The sequence below is a fragment of the Mesocricetus auratus genome, unplaced genomic scaffold (assembly GCF_017639785.1).
Source record: "Mesocricetus auratus isolate SY011 unplaced genomic scaffold, BCM_Maur_2.0 Super-Scaffold_100004, whole genome shotgun sequence".
Classification (NCBI taxonomy): Eukaryota; Metazoa; Chordata; class Mammalia; order Rodentia; family Cricetidae; genus Mesocricetus; species Mesocricetus auratus.
Window position 1 is genome coordinate 68,816,677 of NW_024429189.1, and position 25,685 is coordinate 68,842,361.

Consider the following 25,685-nt stretch of genomic DNA (forward strand, 5'->3'; position numbering starts at 1 on the left):
CTTTCATGTGACCTAAGAAAACTAGAATCCATTTTTCATCAAATTACTAAGCATTTAAGTGTTGGCTCAATTAAAAAACAAGCAGATAATGAAACACACACTTTGAGTTTAGACTTCAGGCTCCCCCAGGCTATACCACCCCAGGTCAAAGGGATGTTTTCTGTCTACAGAAACCTCAGCACCATCCTCATAATCAGTATCATCATCATCACAGCAATGATAACCACACCCAATGAGTACCACTATGATCAGTTCTGTATAGCGTGTCCTTAGTCTTTAGCATCCTTTGAGAGAGATGCCATGATTAGTCCCACTTTCTAGTAACTACCACAACCAAAGTCAAATATCTGGTAAATGATGACACTAAAATCCAGATGTGGAGAGTGTCTTAGTTTTAAATGTGCTTTTGACAACTTAAAAAATAAAATTAAGTGAATAGCTAATAATTTCTTGGCTCATCTGTCGTCAACAAATATCTCTGACTCTACACCACAACTCTTGAATTAAGAAAGACATGGGTGTTTATACCCATGAATCACAAAGTCTCTGGTAAGAATCATGTGTTCTAAGAAGTTGAATGAATTTTCATGGGTCTTCTGAAAAGATACCAAAGGTATATACTTAAAGTCATTTATCTGTGGCTGTAACAAGTTGGCCTCATGTAGCTCTCCTCAACTGAAGGCTTCTGCATGGCCTGCACTCAGGAGGGGAAGCACTCAGCTTTCGTTAAGGGGCTGACCACCGGGAGTTTGACCATGCTGCTCCAGTAAGTGTATAAGCCACACAAATTGGATTTTTTTCTTTCCTTTTACTTTTTTTTGTAGGGGGTGGGGACATCACAAGGGTGAGGGGGTGGGCAGACCTGGAAGAACTAGGAAGTGAGTTTGCTCGGGGCTCATGATGTGCAATTCCCAAATAATCAATAAAAAAATATGAAAAGAGTTTACTTCAATATTTTACCTTTTGAAAGGTGAGTAAAAGTGCTCAGAAATTCTTCATATGTTTGCTCAGGACAATTAACAAACTTATCCAAGACTTCTTTCATTAACTGATCTTCATCCATTATCTCTGGTCTCAGGATTTGGGCAGGCATTCCTATTCACAAGACCACTCTACAAGACAAAGAAAAACAGAAGCTAGAGAGTAAGGCAGCCTCAGCCACACTATGGAGAGGTGGTGGAGGAACTCAGGGCCCCAGCAGGCAGGTGAATCGCAGCTGGAGCAGTGGATTACAGCATAAGAGCTGGCAGCTTGAGCTATTTTGGTTTGGATTTTAGCTTTCTCGTTTTATGCTTAAGACACAAGAATATTGTCACATTCAACTAGAAAACAAAAATCTTTCAACATGAAGAAAATCTCAAGAGGACATCTACTGACCATCATTGCCATCACCACCACCACCCCATGCAGTGGCAATAACAATAGGAGCTGGTATAGAGAAGTTACTTATTTAACTCTAACTATGTATGGGGTGCTGTTCTGAATGCTTCAGTGTTAGCTTCCATAACCCCAGGTGAGTTCACAGAGCCAAACATATCTACCCAATCCCTGAACTCAAGCCCTTAAAACTGCAAACCATCTGTGAGCACTGCAGTACTATGTCTAGCAAGAAGTGGCCCTGCCTTTAACTCAGCACATGCAAGTCTGAGAATTCTGACATTCCAGTGAAGCCATTGGCAGCCCTACTAAAAACACCTAAAAATGAGCCCGACTCTGTCTCCCTAGCCTACCCCCAAATGTTTCTTGTGTCAGTGAGGGTGTATTGCATAATTTTAATCCCTCTAGTACCTGACATCCCTAAACAAAGTCAAACGGAACCATCTTAATCTTCTCATTCTATTTGTTGGGGCACATTTCTTTTCCAAAACAAAATTCAAAGTTGAGGTTCTCTGATCCACCCACACACACCCCTCTCACCATCCTGGGAAAAGCTGGCTGTGACTTCTCGTGCTACATGTACTGTACACTTAGCATACTCTCTAGGAGGAGTTATACATCTTTATCTGCTTCTGCACTCATAGTAATGAAAGACAATACATCTTCTCATCCTGGTATCCCAATACTTAAGACCCTGGAGCATGGCATAGAGCAGGCAGCCTAGTGCTGAGCTAAAGATGCTCATTTGAACAGGTACAGTGGCCAAAATGTCACCAAATGACATAATCCACTGAACTTGGCCAATGACTTCACCTGTCCTTAGATAGGGAGTTCCAAGAACCCTATCAAGCCCTCAGTCAACGGACTAGGAAAGATTTGAAACCACATCACCTGAGATTCCGACATGGCCTGGGTATGAACTAATTCTCACATTGTTAAGACTGCACTCATTCTACTCAACTAAATATCACATTCAAAACACCACGGGCCCCTTCACACATTATTCATCATTCATGCTGCTGTCTCATTCTTTGCAGTTTAAACTTAGTCTTCACTCATGATGTCACATCTGGTTGAATTCCATTCATTCTGTATAAAATGTTACTTGATAAAACTTTGGGGAAAATGACTATCTACATTGAGAAGAAGAATAAACACTGCCAAAGTAATACATGCAGAATAATAAAAAGGGGGCAAAAGGATTACCACACAGTATGGTAAGAAAAGACAGCACCAACCTTCTTTATAATTTTCTGAAGCAAGAATAAAATCTGGAGCTGGGAGAGAGCTCCATAGTGCTGCTCTTACAGAGTACCAGAGTTCAGTTCCCAACACTACAACTGGAGGCACACAACTTCCTGTAACTCCAGCTCCAGAAGGATCTGACGCCTCTGGCTTCTGCAGGCACACACATATATGCACACACACAAACACACACACACACAAATATACAATACACATGCACACACATACACACACAACTAAAAATAATAAAAATCAATCCTAAAAAAGATCATCTTTCATTTAAAAAGGAATAAAAATCTGTTACTTGTTACTAACTTTCACCCACTTTCCTTTTAGAAATAGATGCATTTCTACTATAGATGTTGTCATCCTTTACTATAAAAACAACACAGGAATGTGTAAGGCAAAAAGCATTAAAAATGTTCTTAACTCTCCTCTGATCCCACAAAGCCTACCTGTAAACTCAGCAAGAAGTCTAATAAATATATTTCTAAATCTTTCCCTATAATGTTTAAGATTACAGACATTTTTATAAAAACAGGGAAATGTAAACTATTCTCTACAAATAGATTTTTGTACATGGATACTACAGAATGGCTTTTTAACATAATAAGATCCATGGCATCCCACCACACTAGGCAGTAGAAATCTAGCCTGTTCTTTCAAACAGCCACACTGTCACAGCCCAGATCCACTCCTTGTATATAACATTTGGAAAAGTTACTTGAAATCTCTGGACATGTTTCCTCTTACCTATGAAGGGGCACTGTAATGGCACAGCCTGGTTTCCTAAACCTTAGATTAGGAATATTAAATACTAAGGAGGAAAAAGTTGTTTTCTGAAGATGATGTTCAAACTCATTTACTGACAAGACCTGATCTGAATTAACATGAGAGTATTTGTGATTCTTATTTCTTCTACCCAGTGTGAATAATCATGTTTCCAAAAAAAAAAAAAAAGAAAACCACTGGCTTGCATATGAGATACCTTCCCAGCCCACCTAGAGATTCATACAGTGCATGTCATATGTACCACCTACCTTACTAAAATCCAAAATATTCTGAAACACATGTGAACACATGGGTTTTGCAGAATCGTGAAGCTCTATGAGGCTCACAGACTGTTCTGAGGAAACACTACCTTCTTGATAACAATGAAAAAGATGGCTTCTACTGATGCAAATGTCTTCTCAAAATTATGTTTAGAAAAAAGCAGGTCACAGAACTCCTTTAGGGCTCCTTTCCAAAGCTCCAGTTGGTATATTTTGAATATTTACCCTCAATATATTTCAGTACTACCAAAGACAATCAATGAAGAGGCTACATAGAGCACAACACAGAGGGAAAAACCCTTCAAGGCTTCTCGTGTCGCTTCTGTGTTTGAAACAATCCAGACATTTGTTGGCTTTCTTAAGACTTTCACAACTGTCAACAGTTGAAGAACTTTACTAGTACCCATCATCCAATTTAGACCTTTCATTACAAGAAGAGCATTAGGAACCTAACGTTAAAGGTCCCGAGAGGCTGACAAAGCAGATCACCCTACCAGACAGTCTGGTGGTTTATGTAAATGCCAGTGGTTTTCTAGACGGAAGCATGCCTTTCATTTACCACCCACATGATATTGTGTTTTTATCATGAAATAGTTTTCTAAAAGAAAAAAGAGAAAGAGAGGCTTGCCTAGATAACAAGAGTCATATTTTTGTGGGGGAGGCTTGGTTTTGTTTTATGCTTTGAACACCACATGAAAGGCATAGAACATAATGGTAAATAAAGGCATATAAATAGCTACCAGTAAATCATGAAAGCATTCTCACCATCAGAGCCTTGCAGAGGAAATAGAGAACATTCCCTGCTCTGCTCTGACTACTAATGTCACTGGGACACAAGGTAGTTAGGAACTGACTTCTCTCCTTCACTCTGACTGAGACACAGGAGAGAAAAACCCCATCACCTCCCAGAGGTCCTGTGGTGTATCATCAAATAATGAAGCCAATAATCATATAAGCAGACTGTGGTGTGTGTGCACTAAAATGTAAACTACAATGAAATGTGGAATGTGAGGTCATAACCAGCAACATCACATCTTCAGTGTCTATCTTCTGATCTTTTGCGTAATGAACTCACCCAACAAAATGCAACTGTCTGAGATAAGAATGCTAAGTTTTAAGTACAGACCCCTATGAACTATTCTTCTCTCATGGTACAACTGCCTGGTTTCTTAATACAGGGTTACATGTCTTCAAAACTGCTAAAAAAAATATGTGATGTGCTCCCATTGCAGCTTAAGAACAATAATAAACTTCTAAGGAGCTGTTCTGGGTTTCTCAGAGCCTGCTTCTGCATGTTACAGTTCTGGGAATAAAAATCCACTGAAGGCGATGAGGAGAGGACACACCACAATGTAATTGACTTTACCTAAGGAGACAGAGCCATCAACCTTGGTGAGTCACAATGGTGGCTGTCCTTTTATACTAGTATAAACAGTGTAGTCTCCAAAAGACTGACCTGTCCTGTAACCACATTATTGTGACTGGTCATAAGGTAGAACAGAGCAGGTATGAAGAGGTGGCCTCCTTGACAGAACTGCAACCACCCTGCGCTTGTCCCCTAAGTTTTCAATGTCTTTTTATACCATATCAAGAAGAGAGGGAGATTCTCTGGGCTGCAGAGGTGGCTCAATGGTTATCAGCACTTACTGCTCTTCCAGAGGACCTGAGTTCATTTCCCATATGTAGGCAACTCACAATCACCTGTAACTCCAATCCCAGGAGATTTAAAACCTTTCTCTAGCCTCTCTGGGCACTGGAATCACATACACATTCCCATACAAAGACAGCCATGCTTACACATTTTTTAATTTTTTTTGAATTTTAGATTCTCAGAAATGACTGCTACCTGAAGCTTATCTAGTACAAGTAGATGAATGTGGTCAAATAGGGGAAAGCGACTTCATCTGGAGTTTTGTCAATTGGTGAACTGTCATGTACAGTTCTTGAGTTATAAACCATGAAGAGATGCTTATGATCAGAAACACAAAGAAACTAGCAGGGACACAATAAAAAAGAATGGGACTAGTGAAAAAAGAGACTTGGAATTTGAGGGAGAGAGGGCAGGGACATATCAGCGGGTTTAGAGGAAGACAAGGGAAAGGAGAAATGCTGTCATTAAATTATAATCTAAAAGAGAAAGAAAGCAAGTGGTTGTCAACTTCCATATGAGAAGATAAACAAAACATTATAATGTGTTCAAGTCAGAAAACTAAACAAGGGGGAAAGTAATTGGTTGCCTCCTAACTGTAGAGTACAGCTGAAAGTGGTCACCTCCTAACTGTAGAGTACCGCTGAAAGTTGTCACCTTCTAACTATAGAGTACAGCTGAAAGTGGTCACCTCCTAACTGTAGGGACAGCTGAAGGTGGTCACCTCCTAACTGTAGAGTACAGCTGAGAGTGGTCACCTCCTAACTGTAGGGACAGCTGAAAGTGGTCACCTTCTAACTGTAGGGGCAGCTGAAAGTGGTCACCTCCTAACTGTAGGGGCAGTTGAAAGTGGTCACCTCCTAACTGCAGAATACAGCTGAAAGTGGTCACCTCCTAACTGTAGAGTACAGCTGAAAGTGGTCACCTCCTAACTGTAGGGGCAGCTGAAAGTGGTCACCTCCTAACTGTAGAGTACAGCTGAAAGTGGTCACCTCCTAACCGTAGGGACAGCTGAAAGTGGTCACCTCCTAACTGTAGGGACAGCTGAAGGTGGTCACCTTCTAACTGTAGAGTACAGCTGAAAGTGGTCACCTCCTAACTGTAGAGTAGAGCTGAAAGTGGTCACCTCCTAACTGTAGAGTACAGCTGAAACCCTCCTTCCACTTGGAATCCTTCTTGACTCTGATACATGATTGTTTCCAGGAGGAATAAAAACAAAATAAGAACAGAACTAAAGTTGGGTGAGTGAACTCATGCCTCCAACTAAAACCCAGCTGATTTAAATCCAATACACCTAGAAGATGAGTATGTACATACACTCTAGAGACCAATAAATCTATAGAACTATATATCTAGAGACTTATAAATATACCCTGGAAAATAAAGAAAGAGATCAGAAATATAAAACAAAACAATGCTTATAGAATAGAATAGAAAAGAACCTGCAGTCCTCTACTGTTCTTTCATCAGGATAAGATTAAAAGTAGACAACTCCAGCATCAAAGGCTACACCCCACTTCAAGTTGCAAACTTCTAGTGGCATGCCTTTGCAACACATGAAAGCGAGAGAATGCTTCATTAACACCCAAAGGCTGAGAGTATAGGCAAGCATCTGGGCCTAGATCTCTCAGGTATAATCCTCTGCAGTAAATGTTAAAGGAAGCATCTGGGGGGAGGTAAGAAAGGCTTTGGGATTACTGTTGACCTCACAGTTTCAAAAGATTTGTACTGTCTTCCAGGCCCAGGTCTTAGAAGTAGGTATATATTAATCACTATTCAATTTCCCTGACAAACATACCATCTTACAAAAAAAAGTAAGACAGCACATCCACCCATACTAAAGACCACACACAGTTTAAAAGTGTGGGCTTAGGGCAAGACTGGAGAGATAAGTCAGAGGTTAAGAGCATTGGCTGTTCTACCAGAGGTCCTGAGTTCAATTCCCAGCACCCAAAGATAGTTCACAACCATCTATAATAAGATCTGGTGCCCTCTTCTGGCATGCAGGTGTACATACAGGGCTCCACTGTATACATAATAAATAAATAAATAAATAAATAAATAAATAAATAAATAAATAAATAATGTTTTTTAAAAAACGGACTTTGTTGACCCCCCCAAGGAGGGTCTTGCCCCCTCTGAGGAGTGGATGGGTGTGGGAAGAGTAGGAAGGATAGGAAGGGTAGGAAGGATGGGAGGCAAGAGGAGGCAGGTGGGAGAAGGGGAGGGAAGAGCAACTGGGGTGGTAAGAAAAATAATTTTTTAAATAAAAAAAGTGCAGGTTAGTATGTGCTTAACATGACTGTAGATATCACGATAACTGCTTCAACAAACACATCTGGTTCCTTCTTAAAGAGGCTTAAAAGTTCCTTCTTCCATACAAGACCCACTCTCCTAACAGGAGTGACTATAAAGAAGCATTCAGTGATGACCTTAAAATTACAATACCATGAAATTTAGTGAAAGAATGCAAAAAATGAAGAGAAGACTGGAAATAAAAAAAAACAGGTCAAGGCAAAATAGTATACGTTATAAAGAAAACAGGAAAAACAGAAAAATCTTCAGGTCATGTGACTAGGCGAAGAATAATTCTTAGACTTGAACCCAAAAGCATGATCCACAAGAGAAAAATCTCACTAACTTCATTGAAAGCAAAAAGTGCCTTCTGCAAGGACCCATTAAGATGCAAAGAAAAAGTGGGAGAAAAATATTAACAAATCACATATTCAACAGAAGAGCAGATCTTGAATGTGCAAATTCCTCTTGAAATCCAACATTACATCAGCTTCAAAGGACAAGAGATATGCAAAGACACTTGACCAAAGAAAATATACAAATGGAAATTAAAACCATGAAAAGATGACTGGTATCATAGCTATTGGAAAAAATACAAAGGATTTTCATACACAAACTTGTACACTAATGTTCGCTGCAGCTTTATTCAGAACAACCAAACACCAGAAACTATCCAAATACCCTTTAACTGGTGATGGTTAAAAAAACTGCGGTGCAGTCACACCAACAAATACTACTAAGCAATAATATGGAAACAAATTGTTGATGCATGTAACTTAGATTTCAAAGGAAATATGCTGGGTGAAGTAAAGTATATATAAATATATATATATATGAATGTGTTCTCCATTTCTATAATTATATATTTTATGAATGTCATATAAATGGAGCCAAAACACTCTGCTTGGGAAGCTTGCTTTCTTTTCCTGCTCATCCACCCAAGCCACTGTCATAATGCTTCTTGAGACCATTCATTAAGCCTTGCTGCTCATCAGCAGATTGCATAAAATCAATTTATTGCCCCAAAATATGCTCTTCCTCCCAGCAACTGAAGTCAGTCTGGAAACTTTGGTGTTAAGGAACTGAGGCTGTCCAACTAAATATAAAGTATTTTAATTAGTTATTAATTAGTGAAAACAAAGAAAATACACACAGCTAAGCATTTAAATTTCCTCTCCCCACTTACTCCCTACTTCTAAGAAGCTGATTAACTGCAGAAGACACCAAAGGGAATTGTTCTTGAAATCAGGAAGGTCGCCTTCTCACTACCATACCTTTCTCAATTCGTATTTCATATACAGCTATGTGGAATCACAAATAAACACACTACCCTTACCTTTGGCTAAACTCCTGCAAGCATACTAGTAACCTCTAGACAATCCATTTACTAAGAAAAATCTGCACACATCTCAGTCATGTTCAGAGCCAGCACCCTAGCCTCAGAAATGTCATTGACTGCAATCATGACTAAACAGAAGACAATAGTATGTCTCTGTGAACCTTTTTTATCACTGTCCCTGGTAAAGCTTCTAATCCAGAGGAAGCACTGGTATCTGAGTCAGTTTCATAGCTCTGAAACTGTACAATATTTCAATAGGAAGAGATGTATCAGTTCAAACATAATCCTATTTCACTAGGATGCAATGTCCTGTTACCGCTTATGACTTCTGTATTGGATGACAACTCTGACAGAGAGGCACCCTGCTTAGCTGCCCCCTCTCGAGGTTTTCCTGCAACCATTAGCCATCTTCACAATGCACAGCACTTTTATAAAACCAGAACATCAGCTTTAAGCAAAACTCACACAACTGGTTAGGAGCAGGTGTAGATCAGGGAACTAAGTCAACACGACCTGCAGGAATACATTTCTAAGTGTTTCAAAATGCCAGATCTTGCAAATAAAATTGACCTTTCCACTTGGCATTCTCTTAAAAGAAATAAGATTTTTGAGACGTGCATCTCAGCTATTTTTAATTCAGGCTCCCATGACTGGAATAACAAATGGGCTTTAAGAAAGAATGTGATATTTCCATTCGCAGTTTTGCATCCATGTACACAACTGAGCACACCGGTGCACACACAACTGCCTTTGCCAACACGGCCTCTATCTAGAAAAAAATCACAAACACCTCTTCCTCTAAAAGGGAATTTTGTATGATTGATTTCTAGCACAATACAGAACTCTGACATTTTTTGCTACTTTATTTTAAAGCAATGATCTCACATTGAATCAGAGAGTAGGGAACTTTTGGAGGAAAATACCAGGCCCCCTGTGTGGAGGTGGGGTGGGGGCTTATTTAAATGCTTTAAATAAAAAGTGACAAATCATTCGACATGCCCTGCTCTTGACAGCCCACACCCTAACTGTAGATTGCATCCTTTTCTACTTCCGTTTCCTTCCTCTTTTTTCTTCTGTCAGTTTGAGCCATGGCTCCAATTTGCAATTCACAGGACAAGTCTTAAACTCTCCTATTTCTATTGCTTCCCTAAGCATTGGTGCCCCATTACTTGAGGCCCAAGATCCATGCCTATCTCAGTGCTACGAGAAGCTACTGCTGGCCTTGTTCCCATGCCATCATGAAGTTGCTCCTCCACTTAGAGTACAGAGGTGGACCAGCTTAAAGGGGGCAAAGTTGAGAGTCCACAAACTGGTGCTACTCCTCTGCCTTCCCCCACTCACCAGCACACACAGCCTGCAGCACACAGACAATGCAGCACACAGACAATGCAGCACACAGACCCTGCATCACACAGACAATGCATCACACAGACCCTGCATCACACAGACAATACAGTACACAGACCCTGCAGCTCTCAGACCCTGCAGCACTCAGACCCTGCAGCACACAGACAATGCAGCACACAGACCCTGCATCACACAGACAATGCAGCACACAAACCTTGCAGCACACTGACCCTGCAGCACAGAGACCCTGCAGCACTCAGACCCTGCAGCACACAGATCCTGCAGCTCTCAGACCCTGCAGCACTCAGACCCTTGGAAAGTTAGCTAACTTTCTGTCCTTAAGGAGTTTGACTACAAAAACAAAGGCACTGGACTTGAAGCTGTCTTTCATCATTTTGTTCCAATTATGCTTCCTTTATTGTCCAATTACAATGTCAGTCTATCCTATTACTAAGTCTTTTATCTCTCCCTTGAAATAAAGCTATTTTTATTCTGTAATTAAGTTGACTGGTATTCTTTAGTTCTCCACTCTTTTTTTTTATTTTAAAAAGAGATAAATCAGTATATTCCAGTAAGAGCTGGAATCTGATTCTGTCTCAAGGTTTTAAAAATGAGCTAAGTAACCTATGATTGTGGTTTCCTGATGAGCATTTAAGAACATTGAAGAAAAGTTGGATGTGAGAAGAATACAAGGTGTTGTTCACTGGCGATCAAAAATGGCTGCCTTGGTCTGGCAAGAAGGTCTAACAGGGAAGGGACTTGTTGACAAGCCTGACAACCTGAGTTCAGTCCTCAAAACCCCATATGGTAGAAGGAGAGAACCAAGTCCCCAGATGATCCTGACGTCACACACACACATAGGCACACACTCGTAAAACCATTGCTACTTCATTCTACTAAATACATGCTGCTTAACTGCAGGCCACAGTTTGCAAGGAGTCTGGTTTTGGGGTTTTTGTTTGCTTGCTTTTTCCTAATCCCCTACACGACTGAACATGGATTTAAGTCAATAGTGCCCCTTAATCCAAAGGATATGCTCAAAAACCTCCAATGGATGCCTGAAACTGCAGGTGTATCAGACTATGTTTTCCTATCTATACTTATATATAGTTCAACATATAAATTAGGCAAAGTAAGAGTGCTTTAAAATGCACAATAAAATAGAACTAGCTCTGTACTGCTTAAAATCTATATAAGTATGATCATTCTGCATCTCATAACACCTCCTCATACAATGCTTACCCTTTCTCTTGTGATGATATTAGACGATAACTAAAGAGAGTACTTTACAGTTTATCTTTGTCATACCCAAACTTCCAGCTTCACCACCCTTGTGCTTTGGGGCCACAGTTAAACAAAACAAGGGTTACTTCTGTTTTGTAAGAACTGTAGCACCATCTAGAACATCACCTTTATGAGTGCTGCCACCACTGCTGTGATTTCAGACATCCCGACCATCACACAATGACATTAAGAGGGAAACAGCCAACTGTCCTTTCTCAGACAAACAAACATCAGCATGGAAATAACTAGACAATGATATTTAAAGGACAGACCAACATTTTCAGATGAGAAGAATCAATCAAGGAATTGAGCTATATATGCATTTTTTTAAAAGTCAACCCTAAAATAGATCTTAACATTTTCCAAATAAAATTAAGTAGCTGTTCATACAAATGAACACATTGCATCACTTACCCTCAAAAATCAAGATTTATTGTGCAAACCCTCTTTCCCACACATGTACTATCCAGAAACACTCAGGTCCTTGTTTTACAGATAAGAAAATTGAAGCGCATAGAGGTCACTCTACTGTGGGTGACGGAAGCAAAAACCCTACCCGATCTGTCCATCCCTAGTCACTCACTACCTGTGGTCATCTAAGCTTCATGGAATCATGGAAGCTGATTAAATGACAAAGTAGAGCAGGTGCTTTGGTAACTGTTTCTACTCAGTGAACTCCTATGCAACTCTTACAACTGCAAAGGTTGTTCTGCTTCAAGGCCATATGAAGCTGCAATGGCATCTCTGACTGGGGACCTCTGACTGAGGACCATTCATACATTACCTCCTTTCACCTTTCTCCATCAATCACACGAGACAAACATTACTCTAGGAGAATTGTGGGTTAAGATGACTCCACTCAGGAAAACAACAGCCCCTGTGTTCACAAGCATCACACTGGACATTACACAACTGCCTAACTCAAAGTGGACAGAGGCCCTCCAATAATTAGAGCTCTCCCCTCTTAGTCTGCACTGAAGACATTTGGGTCATAGAAGAGACATTCTGATCTCTGCCTGAGAATAGACCATTTACCATTTGATTCATAATAGTTCATTTAAACCAAGCTAGTCGTATTCATTTTTGTGTTTTTCTAAAATAAATCAGGTTTCAACTAGACTTGGTCTTTACAGATGGCTGGTGACTCAGGAATTACATTTTCAATCTGTCAGTCATGAAATGGTTAAACTTGAGGGTAACACCCTAGTGAATATCACTCTCCCTCAACCTCAAAGGGGAGGGGGGGGTTCACAGTCAGTTACTCCTGTTATACCGGCGTTCACAGGAACATCTGTAGGCACACAAACACTCTACCCTTCAGCCTTCAGCTTGCCACAGACATACCAAACAGTCAGTGACTGTTCCCCAAGTGCCGAGTTTAATTCCTGGTTTAACTGCAAGGATTCAGAGAGGGATAAGCGGCCCCTCTGGCCTTCAGGTAGGTCCAATACCTTCCTTTCTGGCAAAGCTAAAAGATGGGAACATACGTTTATAAACTTAAGGGACTGTTGATGCCCCACTAAAGCAGGATGATGGCTATGGATTAACAGGGTATCTGGGGAGGGAAGAAATACTGTAGATTTGGGAAGTAGGGGGTCACCTGGTCTCAAGCTACTGCAAGGATTAATTTCGATTCCTTCGGGGTACTATTATTAATCTTGGGACATAAATGATCTCTGGCATCAGCATGGGAAGACAGGCCTATGCCTGGTTTCAATGGCAGGAGAAATCAAATAATGTATGCCTCCAACCTGATTAACGGTGCAAGCAGTGTTAACTCACACACTAAGTAGCTGCAGTGCATGCTGTACTTGCTAGTTTGTCGTGAGGAAACATGGGCAATGCTGTGCTGTAAGATTTAGCACTTCAGAGTACACTATCTGTCTTTGGAGAGAAAGTCAGTTCCGACACAGGAAACTACAAACCCAGACCTCACACCATTACTTCTCTTCTGATACTCAACTATGCCCTGGCTTCAAAGTGGATAAGTAAAAATTGCCCTGCTGGGGAATGCTGGCACAGGGCTGAGGAAACTGTGTTAAGGGTATTGGCCCCATATTTCTTCCTTTTAAAAAGAATCTTTAATGTGTTGACTTTGAAATTTCCCTTAGTTGAAAAACAGTCTTTTTTTTTAATCTGCTTGATATTTTTGTCTATTTAAAGAGGAACCTTCAGTGGGTTATTTTAGATGTAGCATAATTTTAAACAATTTTTAAAACCCTAGATGTAACTAATACAGTTAAATTAAAGCCATGAAAAAATAAAATCGTCAACTCCAGTAAAAATATATTCCTGCCCACAAACAAAAATTTCAACAACTCAGTGTGTTAAAAATACTAAAACACCTCCAATGTTTCTATTATCTAAATAAATGAATCCTCTGACTAAGACAGATCATCTAAGACTTCAATAGGAAAACATTTGTCTATGTTCCAAGAGGAGACAGTGTAGCTCCCTTTACTGGTTTTAGGGTTCCAAGTTTGCTACAAAATGGACACTCTTCCCTGTCCACTGCTCAAGATCTGCTTATATTTAACCCATAATGCTCCAAATCCCTATGGTGACCTCTGACCTTCACATGGCACAGTGGGCTACAGTGGAAACTTCATTCAGTCTCTCTCTGTCACTCTGTCTGTCTCTCTCTCTCTCCAGCCCTCCCTCTTCCTCTCTGTTTCTCTCTCTCTCTCCAGCCCTTCCTCCCTCTTCCTCCCTTCCCCTCCCTCCCTCTTCCTCTCCCCTTGGGATCTGGAATCCATTGTTCCAGTACAACTTGTTTTATATTAGTTTTCTAGGTGTTTGAAATAAGTAAGCTTTGAACTCAGAGCTACCTCCACCCAAACCTTTCTTTTAATTCCTATGGACAAAATGTACTCAGTTGACAGAAAAGCCTCTTATGCATACTTGAACAGTCCAGGAATAAATAAGAATTTTCCCAGGTTATTTCACAATCAGAGAAAGCTACTAGATCTGCAAATCACCACAGCCTGAGGAAGTGGGGGGGCTTGCTTTCATAGCTCCAGAAGTAATCTGCCTCAGGCAACATTTCCTCCCTTGACTTAGCCCATGAAGAATATTAAAAGATCAGGTCTTGAGGACTCTCTCAAGTAAACTGTTAGGCATAGCTGTAAGAGAATGCTTAGCAATTAATGATACGTAAACTAAGGAAGTGCTTCGGGGCAAAAACCATATACACCACAGAGTAACCACAGACAATACATGGCCCAAGGAACATTGACAAGGGAAACAAAAATATAGTGTCCAGTAACATTTGCTGACAATTTCTGTGCACCGGGCACTATGCCTTATAATCAGCACGTGCTAACTTACTTCACAAAGGAATCCAATGAATAGGTACTAATATTATCCCAATTTTCAAACAAAAGAGAGAAAGTACAAAAGAGAGAAAGTAAGTTGCCAGAGATGGTTACAAAGAAACTAAGTGCTAGAGTTTCAGATTTAGACTCATAAAATCCAACTTTGGATCTTGCATACCCAATCATGGGTTAGAGAAGTAGTGAAAAGAACAAAATAACCCATGTTACTTAAACTGAGTCACCCCCATACCTTTGGCTTATAAATTTATCCTACTATCATTAGTTCAAAAGTTTATCATGTGCACCACCCCCTCTACTGCTCAGAGATTATCTTGAAGGGAGGGAGGGAGCCAAAGGAGGGTTAGGAGCCAGAAGAAAAGAGATGCTGTGAAATGCTGTCTTTAAGGTATGACCCAGACACTGCAATCATGGACTCAGCTGTGGTTTCCTAAGACTGGGCCTGAACAAGACTGGCCCTATCAGCAGCCAACCATGGATTGGAGGGGAGCTCAGGAGGCCCTACTCCACTCTGCAGCACTACTGACGGCTGATAGACTTGGGGAGAGAAGAAGTCACTGCCTTCAGATATGCACCCATTCGTGAGCACTCCAAGCTTCTATAGACAGTTCCAAACCCATGGTCACACAGATGTCTCTAGTTAAGCTCAGGGGGTCACAAAGCAAAACAAAATTGACATGAATGTGGGAAATGTGAGAAAAAGATTTTGGGGGGGTGGAGAGGAAGGGCAGGAGTGAGATAAAAGAGGGTGGTAGTAAGAGGATTCAGAATGAACTATATGCATGTATGAAGCTGTCAAAGAACAAATTCACTTAAGAAAAAAAAAGGGTTATCTATTATCTGTCCACATCCACTGACCAAATCCCAACATCTCCAGCATCATCCATGTGTGCTGTTGTTATCAGCAGATAACTGAGTCCTAACAGCCTTGTTATCTATTAGTTCAAAGACAAAGGTATCTACCATTTACTGTGCTCTGGCTCTGTTCTGATTCCTTTACAAGTCTTAAAACACTAATCATAACCGAATCGACCTATGTGGGTAAAATCACCTCATTTTACAGATGAGGAAATCAAGCCACAGAGAGTTAAACAGCTTGCTCAAAGTCATGAGTTACAAAGTGACAGCCGGGATTTGAATATAATCTGATGGCACTGAGTCCTAGTCTTGATCATTGTTTTATTCTTCTTTTTAAACAACTAACACCCAAAAAAGTCTATCTTACTTTGTTTCAATATTTAGTGTCAGAACAGAGTGTTTCACATCTGCAAGCAGGAAGAGTACTTCATCTCTCTCTAAGGTAGGTAACAGTACAAACTTCCCAAGACCAAGATAACTTTATCTAATAAATATTTCTTAATGGCACTACAATACGAAAAAGAGCCGTCTTTGCAATCAATATAAAATTACTCGAGAACCGTCTCACAGTTTGTGGGCTGGAAAGTGGTCTGAAACAGGACAATTCTATTTTCCTGGGTGTTGGGCCGGCGGGGGTGGGGGTGGGGTTAGTTCAGAAACTGTCTCTGCTTTGCTGGAAGAATCCTCAAAACAAGAAGGTAGGAAACTGATGAGCAGAAAGGGGGGCGGGGGTCTTCTAAAGTATCCCTGGCAACCTCCAAATTAAGACACATCCGTTAATAAGTGCAAGAGTGGAGAAAAAAAAGTCATTTCAAACTGATTCTGCCTCTGTGTGCTAGGTATTCTGAGACTTGTCTTTTGGTTCTGAAAGGCAGTCAACTTTGCTAACTCCCTGTCCCAGCAAGTGAAGAGTCCTCGGAGTGCAATTCTGAGTCCCGCTTCAATAGATACAGAGTGGAGTCAGTAAAGAGGACTCAACCATAGCTTCCCCTTCAGACTGTGGTTTCCAGGCAACCACACTAGGGAGAGAAGAATCTGTGCCTCCTACCGGGACACCCCACTAAGAGTCCCAGAAGACGCTGGGGCAAATCCTGAGCACGGGTTTGCAGGAGCCCCTCCTAGTATTCTTGCCTTCTAGCGCCCCGATGTCAGCAGAGGGGCGCACTCTCACCTCCGTTCCCTATTGTCCGTCACCTGGGCGCCCATTTAGTCACTTCGTACTTTTGTAGTCCTTATCCAGTCAGCCTAGAAGGCTCCAGTCCTGAGGCCACAAGGAGACGAACCATAGAAAACAGATTTCTGGGAAATGTAGTCTTGTTGGCTCGCATACTCGGGCTCACTGGGAGAGAAGGACTACAATTCCCAGAAATCAAAGCGAAGTGAGTCCGCCACTAAAATATGTCCCAGTAGCTAGGATTGAATTAAGTAGGAAAGGGCTGTGGCTCTTCACTTCTTGATTTGGGGTCTTAACAGTTCTAGGACAAGCATGTTAATGGCTTTTCTTTTAAACAAGCCCTTTGCATGTGAGAAAATATAAACATAATGATATATATGAGAAGATATTCTAAGTTTATGCGCTTTATACTTCTTTCAGATAAAAGACCTACTCACAATCAAAAATGTCACTGCAGATGGTAACAGTGGGTCATAATATAGCCTTAATTCAACCAGGCTTCTCACTGATGAATTTCGATGGTCAAGTCTTCTTCTTTGGCCAAAAAGGCTGGCCCAAGAGATCCTGCCCTACTGGAGTCTTCCATTTTGATATAAAGCAAAATCATCTCAAACTGAAGCCTGCGGTTTTCTCTAAAGATTCCTGCTACCTCCCACCGCTTCGCTACCCAGCCACTTGCTCATACAAAGGCAGCTTAGAGTCTGAACAGCATCAATATATCATCCACGGAGGGAAAACACCAAACAATGAGCTTTCCGATAAGATTTATATCATGTCTGTTGCTTGCAAGAACAACAAAAAAGTTACTTTCCGTTGCACCGAGAAAGATTTAGTAGGAGATGTCCCCGAAGCCAGATATGGTCATTCCATTGATGTGGTGTATAGTCGAGGGAAAAGTATGGGTGTTCTCTTCGGAGGACGATCATACATGCCTTCTACCCAGAGAACCACAGAAAAATGGAATAGTGTAGCTGACTGTCTGCCTCATGTTTTCTTGGTAGATTTTGAATTTGGGTGTGCTACATCATACGTTCTTCCAGAACTTCAGGATGGGCTGTCTTTTCATGTTTCTATTGCCAGAAATGATACTATTTACATTTTAGGAGGACACTCACTTGCCAACAACATCCGCCCTGCCAACCTGTATAGAATAAGGGTAGATCTTCCCCTGGGTAGCCCAGCAGTGAATTGCACAGTCTTGCCAGGAGGAATATCTGTCTCCAGTGCAATCCTCACTCAGACAAATAATAATGAATTTGTTATTGTTGGTGGTTATCAGATAGAAAATCAAAAAAGGATGGTCTGCAATACTGTCTCTCTAGGGGACAACACGATAGAAATTAGTGAAATGGAGACCCCAGATTGGACCCCAGATATAAAGCATAGCAAAATATGGTTTGGAAGCAGCATGGGAAACGGGACGGTTTTCCTTGGCATACCAGGAGACAATAAGCAGGCTATGTCAGAAGCATTCTATTTCTACATGTTGAAATGCTCTGAAGATGATGTGAGTGAAGAGCAGAAAATCTTGACAAACAGTCAGACATCAACAGAAGATCCTGGGGACTCCACTCCTTTTGAAGATTCAGAAGAATTTTGTTTCAGTGCAGAAGCAACCAGTTTCGATGGTGATGATGAATTTGACACCTACAATGAAGATGATGAGGATGATGAATCTGTAACTGGCTACTGGATAACATGCTGCCCTACTTGTGATATAGACATCAATACTTGGGTTCCATTCTATTCAACTGAGCTCAATAAGCCTGCCATGATCTACTGTTCTCATGGAGATGGGCACTGGGTACATGCCCAGTGCATGGATCTGGCAGAACGCACACTCATCCACTTGTCAGAAGGAAGCAACAAATATTACTGCAATGAGCATATACAGATAGCAAGAGCATTACAAACTCCCAGAAGAGGCCTGCCCTTACAAAAACCTCCAATGAAATCGCTGCACAAAAAAGGTTCTGGGAAAGTCTTGACTCCTGCCAAGAAATCCTTTCTTAGAAGGTTGTTTGATTAGTTTAGCAAAAGTCCCTCAGATTCAGGTGCACTGATTCTTAGACCTACCTTTTAAATAATAATAGTGATATAAATGTTATTTTTTACTGAAAACCTCTGTGATGTGTTCTGATTATATGAATTAATGCTAGTTTTAATGTAATGTTAAGTAAAGTTATTTTAACATGTTTTAACATTTTATTCAAAAATTTCTTAATGAGAAATGCTATCTAATTTTTATTCAGAATAGTAGTGATAAGATATACATAGAACTCTTGCATCATTTTGTAACAATCTGCATGTTGAATAGTAACTAAATACCAATAAATAAACTAATGTACAAAGAAAATTGTTTTGTATAATACATAGCCTATAACTAGTTTAAAATTTTAAAACCAATATATCAACTATATCTCACACTACTGCTCTTTATAAACTTTAAGGCAGCCCCTTAGATTATACCCATGAACAGGGAAACCTATTCTACATCAAGACAGGAATGATGACACATGCATGTAATCCTGGCACTTGAGAAGTTGAATTGTGAGTTTGATTCTGGCCTAGTCTTCATTGCATCTGAAAAAACAAAGGCTGGCCTTGATAGAAGACAGAGTACTGGTAGCATTGTCACCTACTGTAGTGGTTTGAATGAAAATGGCCCCCATAAGCTCATAGGAGGTGGCACTATTAGGAAGTGTGACCTTATTGGAGTAGGTGTGACCTTTCTGGAGTAAGTCTGCCAATGAGGATGGGATTTGAGGCTTCAGAGGCTCAAGCTAAGTCCAGGTGGCATTCTCTTTTCCTGCTGCCTGCCAATCTGGATGTAGAACTCTCGATTCCTTCTCCAGCACCATGTCTGCCTGCATGCTGCCATGCTTCCTACAATGATGACAATGAACTAAATTTCTGAACTGTAAGATAACCTCAATAAGTGTTTTTCTCTATAAGAGTTTAAGTGGTCATGGTGTTTCTTCACAGCACCAGAAATCATAAGGCATACCCTACCATGCCCAAAGTCCTGAATTCAATACTGTGGTACATTTTCTTGAATAATCTACACGTTCTTCAGAAGGGTAAAAACATATTCCTACAATACACCTTTGTCTGAATCACTTTGGGGGCTCACATTCAAACCTTCAAAATCAATGGTTCATCCCTTTGAAACTGCGCAACTGTTGTCCCTCTTCTTCACTGAAGATTGTTATTATCTCTGGAAACAGTCAAATGCCATTCAAGGCCCAGTAGTGTCCAGCCCTGAATATCACATTACTATTTTAAGTGAAAAGTGAAGCATGAACATGAGCTTAGGGGGTTTCACTCTCAGAAAGTTCCTAATGCTAAATGCTGAATGATTTTCAAAATAGTACAAGAATGATATCAAGAAATATGCAATCAGTGAAAAGAAAATGTTCACATTCCATGAACGAAAACCCTTAATTTCTTGTATGAAAAGCACCAAATCCCTCATTGTGGCTTTACATGAGTCTTTCGTTCCACCCCCCCTTCCCTGAATCCCCTATGTGTTAGAGTCCCATCGTTGATAAAAATAAGTGGATGACACCTGAGGAGAAATGATGTTTGAAGTTGACCTCTGACCTCCATGCGTACATATGGATACACACAATTTTTCTAAATTCCAAGATCCATATTAAACATGGGACCTGCAAAAAACAACAAAATTCATCTCTAGAGAACTGGTTGTCACACTTTAGAAAGAGGCTAAGGACAGGGCAGGCAAGTTGTTTATGTCATAAAGGTTGTCTATGCAATATTAACTCTTTTCTAACCTAGAATGTGCTAACAAAATTATAAAATAGGGCCAAAATATCTCAACTTTTCTATCACATATCAGCCTTTACTGAAGAATTGCTGTGGCAAAGATTCTTTTTTAAATGCAAACTAAACCATTTGAAATAATATACAAAATGTATAGTGATCACTCAACAATAGGAGTGGGATCTGTGTTGTACAGGATGACCAAAGCATTTGTGGCAACAAAAAATTATGGACTTCTTAAAGAAGAAGATGGAAAGGTAATTATAGAAACCGATCAGTTCAGTAGACTTTGACCTGACCTCAGTATAGAAATACACAGATCTTGACCTCCAAGTAAATTAGGATATGTGTGTGTGCATGCATGTGTGTGCTTGAGTGTCTGCTGTGTCTGTTTGCCTGTCTGTGTACACACTTGTTCCTCTGTGTGTGTGTCCAAGTGTGTGAGGGTGTATGCCTGTGTATGACTGTGTGAGTATATACTTGTACATGTGGAGGCCACAAGACAACTACTGGTGTCACTCTTCAGATGCCCTCCACCTTTTCATGACAGAGTGTAGGGAGAGACCTAGGCACCTGTGCTACTGACCACGCCCATTTTGGGCATGGCTACAGGTGGGTACAGATGTATGTGATAAAGGACAGAGGATAGAGGCATCTACTCTCTTTTTCGGGTTCCCGTCAAGTCTCGAAAGGCTACAGAGATTAACCTGGGTTTTCAGTTTCTCTTGCAAGTAATTTCTCACAATAAATAATCAACAATATCCTTATCCAGTGTATGGTTATATTTCTTTGGGATGGAGGGATAGCTTAGCCGTTAAAGGCTAGGCTCACAACCAAAAATATTTCTTTTACAACAGAGGCTCTCTCTGGCCAGGAACTGGCCAAGTAGGTTAGACTAGTTGGCCACCTGAGATTACCTTATCTCCACTTCCCCAGCACTGAAATTAAGAGAAGATTCTGATCTTTGGGAGCCCATTCCAAATATAGGGATGCTCTCTCAGCCTGGACAGATGGGGAAGGGCCTAGGTCCTTCCCTGGATAAAATGACAGACTTTGGAGATCCCCCCCAAGGAGGGTCTCACCCTCCCTGGGGAATGATGTGGGGATTGGATGGGAGGCTGGAGGGGCTGGTGGAGGGACAAGGGAGGAGGTGTGGGAGAGGGAGCTGGGATTGACATGTGAAGCATTCATGTTTCTAATTTAAATAAAAACATATATTGAGGAAAAAAATACAAAAAAGAGAGAAGATTCTACCATCATGGCTTTTTATGTGGATTCTGAGGGTCCAACTCAGGCAAAGCACTATAACAATAAAGTTATCTCCCAGCCTGGAATGAACTGGTTTTTAAATCAGAAATACATTGTCATCATCAGGAGAGGAAAAAGGGAATAAAAGGACAAAGGAAATTTTCATGGGACAGAAGGAGAGAGAACAGGGGAAGAAACAACTTCATGAAAATATGAGATTCCTAAGTACTAATAGTCCTGCTCTATCTCTTCCCACCTAAACTGGGACACAGTTGTCTGAGAAGGTGGGACATTAATCTGTAGACAATGTACCACTGAAGCAAAAGGGAGTAGTTAAACTTGTCTCCAGCTCCTTGGACAGAGTCCTTTGAGCTTAACACTTTCCAAGAGCATCTCCCTTGTGCCTGACTCCAGCACATTTAGACATCATCATGTGATCACCTCAGATTCTTCTATGGTGTCCTTTTACACCCAGGATAGTCCACTGGGGCCCACACAATAAAGCCTCTGCCTGATTCTCTGGTAGTTCAGTCCCTCTTCCTCAGTCTGTTACTGTCCACTTGACTTTCTTAAATTCCCAAACACTCTGGATGTTTTCCTACCTCACAGTTTCCCCATAGGCTGTCTGCTCTAGGTAACTGACCTAACCTCAACCCTCATTCAATCTGTATATAACCCTATAACTTCATTCAATCTGTCTCCACTTAAATAGCCTTTCTCCCCAGGTGTTTTTTTTCTAATGTCCCATTTTAAATTCTACTGTCACATTGCACTTTATACTTATCTATTGTGGTGGCATCTAGTGCTTTTCCTAGGCCACACCAGGTAGAGTAGGATACCAAGCACTCATTAGTCTTCTTGTTGGTTTTATGTCTAGCTCCTTGTGAACCTAAACAATGCTACTTGCCACTAGATCTCAGTATCAAGCATACACTGCTTGCTTAGAAGCATCCCATAAATACTTAAAAATAGAGGCTGATAAGCTGCCTAAGGAAATAGTTACCATTGCTGTGAAGTCCCAGAGCCACCACAATGACGGTACCAAAAAGATGCCCAACTGTGCAATGGTGGAACTTGCGGTAAACTAACAGTTGTCTAATTGGATCTAAAACCCATTCAATTAGTGGAATTTCATCCCTAATACTGTAAACCTGGCCAGGAGCTCATGTTTAGAGGTCTCATTGAGCCTAACAGAGGATCTATACTGCCATATTACTAAAGTAATATAGTTTTCAATTGCCTTCTAAATGTCCATCCTTACACACATAGATTATTGCAGCTCTCGCCCCTCAACTAAAAGCTTCTTTTTGCAGCAGACAGAAACTATTATAGATATCCAAAACAGGTCAAAACGCAGAACATGAACGACCTTGGTACACCTAGCACCTAACATGGGACATCTATAACACAACCCTGAAACCTAAATCTCAGGAAAAATCTCAGAAAAGGAGGTGGAAAGATTCTAAGAGCCTGTGAACCCGAATAATTGCTATATGATAGCTTCTTCTGGACCAGACAGGGATGTTACTCCCATGGACTCTCAATAACGTAGCTGCCTGAGCAAGTCCTGCAAAGACCACACCAATCAACATGTTAACATGAATGGAAGAAAATTTCAAAATTTCCTTCCCCGAAGATGAGCTACAGGAAGTCAATGGCTGCTGAGAGAGGGAGAACCACTTTTATTTTGTTTTGCTTTAAGGTGGTGGTGGTGATAGTGGTGGTGACCTTGCTGTTGCTTCAGAGATGAGGCCCCAATCTTATATGCCCAGTCCTAAACACATGCAAACAAGGGAAGCATTAATTGTACACAATAGGTCATATGTATGCATACATGTATATGTATGTATATAAACATGTGTGTATTTGTGCATTTATTTTGTTTTATATAAAACAGCTTTCATACATATAAAACAAAACAATATGTGTGTAACATATAAAATATACAAGAAATATAGTTGATAGAGGCAATTGGAAGATACAGGAGACATTAAAGGTGGGAGTGGGGTTGAAAATTATGCAAATACAATGTATTCATGTATGAAACCTCAAATAAAATAAAATAGAGGCTGATGCATTTAGGAATGTTATCATGAAGGATGCAAACTTCACTGGGCCTTACTTTTTTTTTTTTTTTGGTTTTTCGAGACAGGGTTTCTCTGTATTGTTTTGGAGGCTGTCCTGGAACTTGCTCTGTAGACCAGGCTGGCCTCAAACTCACAGAGATCCACCTGCCTCTGCCTCTCGGGTGCTGGGATTAAAGGCGTGCACCACCACCGCCCGGCTGGGCCTTACTTTTAAGTAAGGAGACACTACATTTGTAAAAGCAGGATTAATATCTGATTATTCAAAAACCAGGTCCAGAAGCATCACCAGGGGCTAGCTTGCTACTAACCATGTTCTGTATGATCCCAGTTTCTTGGAGAATGGGATGGAGATGATAAATTGGTATAAGGAAGGACAACTGGGTCTTGGGGACAAGCTATTTGCCTGCTAAGTACAGGCTTTTAAGAACTGATGTAGCTATAGAGAAATCCAGACTGAATCCCAGTCTACAGTGAAATGGAACATGGAAGTGTCCAGTTAAGTGATGGGAAAAGTCATAAAAAGCTACACAGAGTAGACTGTAAAGATATGATTCTGGCTATGATATACTTCCCTGGCCTCTTGTGAAAACGGAGGTCGCAGAAGTACCTATTTCAAAAGGATAGAATGTAGCAACATATGTACAGTGCTTACCACAAGAAAAGAAGTCTGGTAAATGAAAGCTATTTGGTTTTGTGTCTGTGTATATTTAGTTGGCTTGATTGGTCTTTTGAGACGATGCCCCAGTAAGTCAGCCTTGAATTGATAATTCTTCTGCTTCAGCCTCCCAGAAAGTTGGGACTATATGCACTTAAAACCATGCCTGTTTTATTGTGACTATTCCTAGCACTGGGCAAAGAGCCTAGGGTCTTACTAGTTTTGCCATAAAATGGATGGCTATGGACAACTCAACAATCAAAATTTCTACCATGGGTTTTGAGGTTATAAAAAAATTTTAGAGAGCAACTTATTGTTCCAGAAGATTCCCAAACGAATTTAAAATGTTGACTGTTTACACTGAGTATTTGGAAATTCTTTCACCCTGCATTATGATAAATCATATTCTTTATCACTAATCTAGTACCCTTTACTTCAAATATCTCTGTCTTAGATTCTTTTCATATTGCTGTGATGAACCACCCACAACAACTCAAGGGCAAAAAGATTTATTTCACCTCCCAATTCAAAGGTATACATCATGGCAGGGAAGTCAAGGCACTGGGAACTTGAAGCAGCTGGAGTGGAAATAGAGAGCAGTGACTGCTTGTACTCAGTTCACTTTCTCCCTTTTTATTCACTCCAGGATCCCAACCATCCCCGGGAATGACACCATTCACAGTGAGTTCTTCCCATTCATTAGCCCAATGGAAATACACTCCCACAGGTATGGCCAGAGGCCTGTCTCCCAGTTGACAACTAAGACTGAGTATCCCAGTCACCAAATTCATGTTTTGTGTCTTTCAAAAAAAAGGGGTGATAATTTTAAGTATGTGCAATCAACATTATTGATATAGAACAATAGAGAAACAATATAAATCACAACACCTGTTATTTTCAAATATTAAAATTTTATTCCAAATACTTAAACACAAAATTGTGAATGAATAATGGCCATAAT

At 40.5% G+C, this 25,685-nt stretch overlaps 2 protein-coding genes across 4 annotated transcripts in view; one reads left to right on the top strand and one right to left on the bottom strand.

The window, feature by feature from the left end:
• The window catches only part of Iftap (intraflagellar transport associated protein), a 68,329-nt gene extending 51,229 nt beyond the window's left edge, over window positions 1-17,100 (bottom strand). Inside the window, exons 1-2 of one of the 2 annotated variants that reach the window (XM_040745918.1) lie at window positions 16,949-17,100; window positions 961-1,112 (exon numbers count right to left, since the gene is read on the bottom strand). In XM_040745918.1, coding sequence (XP_040601852.1) covers window positions 961-1,093 — 133 coding nt within the window. In that variant the 5' untranslated portion in view covers window positions 1,094-1,112; window positions 16,949-17,100. The remainder of the gene's footprint in view (window positions 1-960; window positions 1,113-16,948) is intronic. The other variant, XM_040745919.1, reaches the window with a different exon arrangement.
• Window positions 12,866-19,152, top strand: Rag2 (recombination activating 2). 2 transcript variants are annotated; one of them, XM_013120950.3, is made up of 3 exons: window positions 12,866-13,025; window positions 15,308-16,219; window positions 17,372-19,152. In XM_013120950.3, exon 3 carries the CDS (start codon window positions 17,397-17,399, stop codon window positions 18,978-18,980), a length of 1,584 nt encoding a protein of 527 aa, XP_012976404.1. In that variant the 5' UTR covers window positions 12,866-13,025; window positions 15,308-16,219; window positions 17,372-17,396; the 3' UTR covers window positions 18,981-19,152. The 2 variants fall into 2 exon arrangements, with proteins under 2 accessions (XP_012976404.1, XP_021087232.1); XM_021231573.2 differs by having other exon boundaries at window positions 16,162-16,219.
• The last annotated feature ends 6,533 nt before the right edge of the window (window positions 19,153-25,685 follow it).

Coding starts and splice junctions, on each gene's coding strand:
- Rag2 (XM_013120950.3), top strand. CDS start 17,397: ATGTCACTGCAGATGGTAACAGTGGGTCATAATATAGCCTTAATTCAA.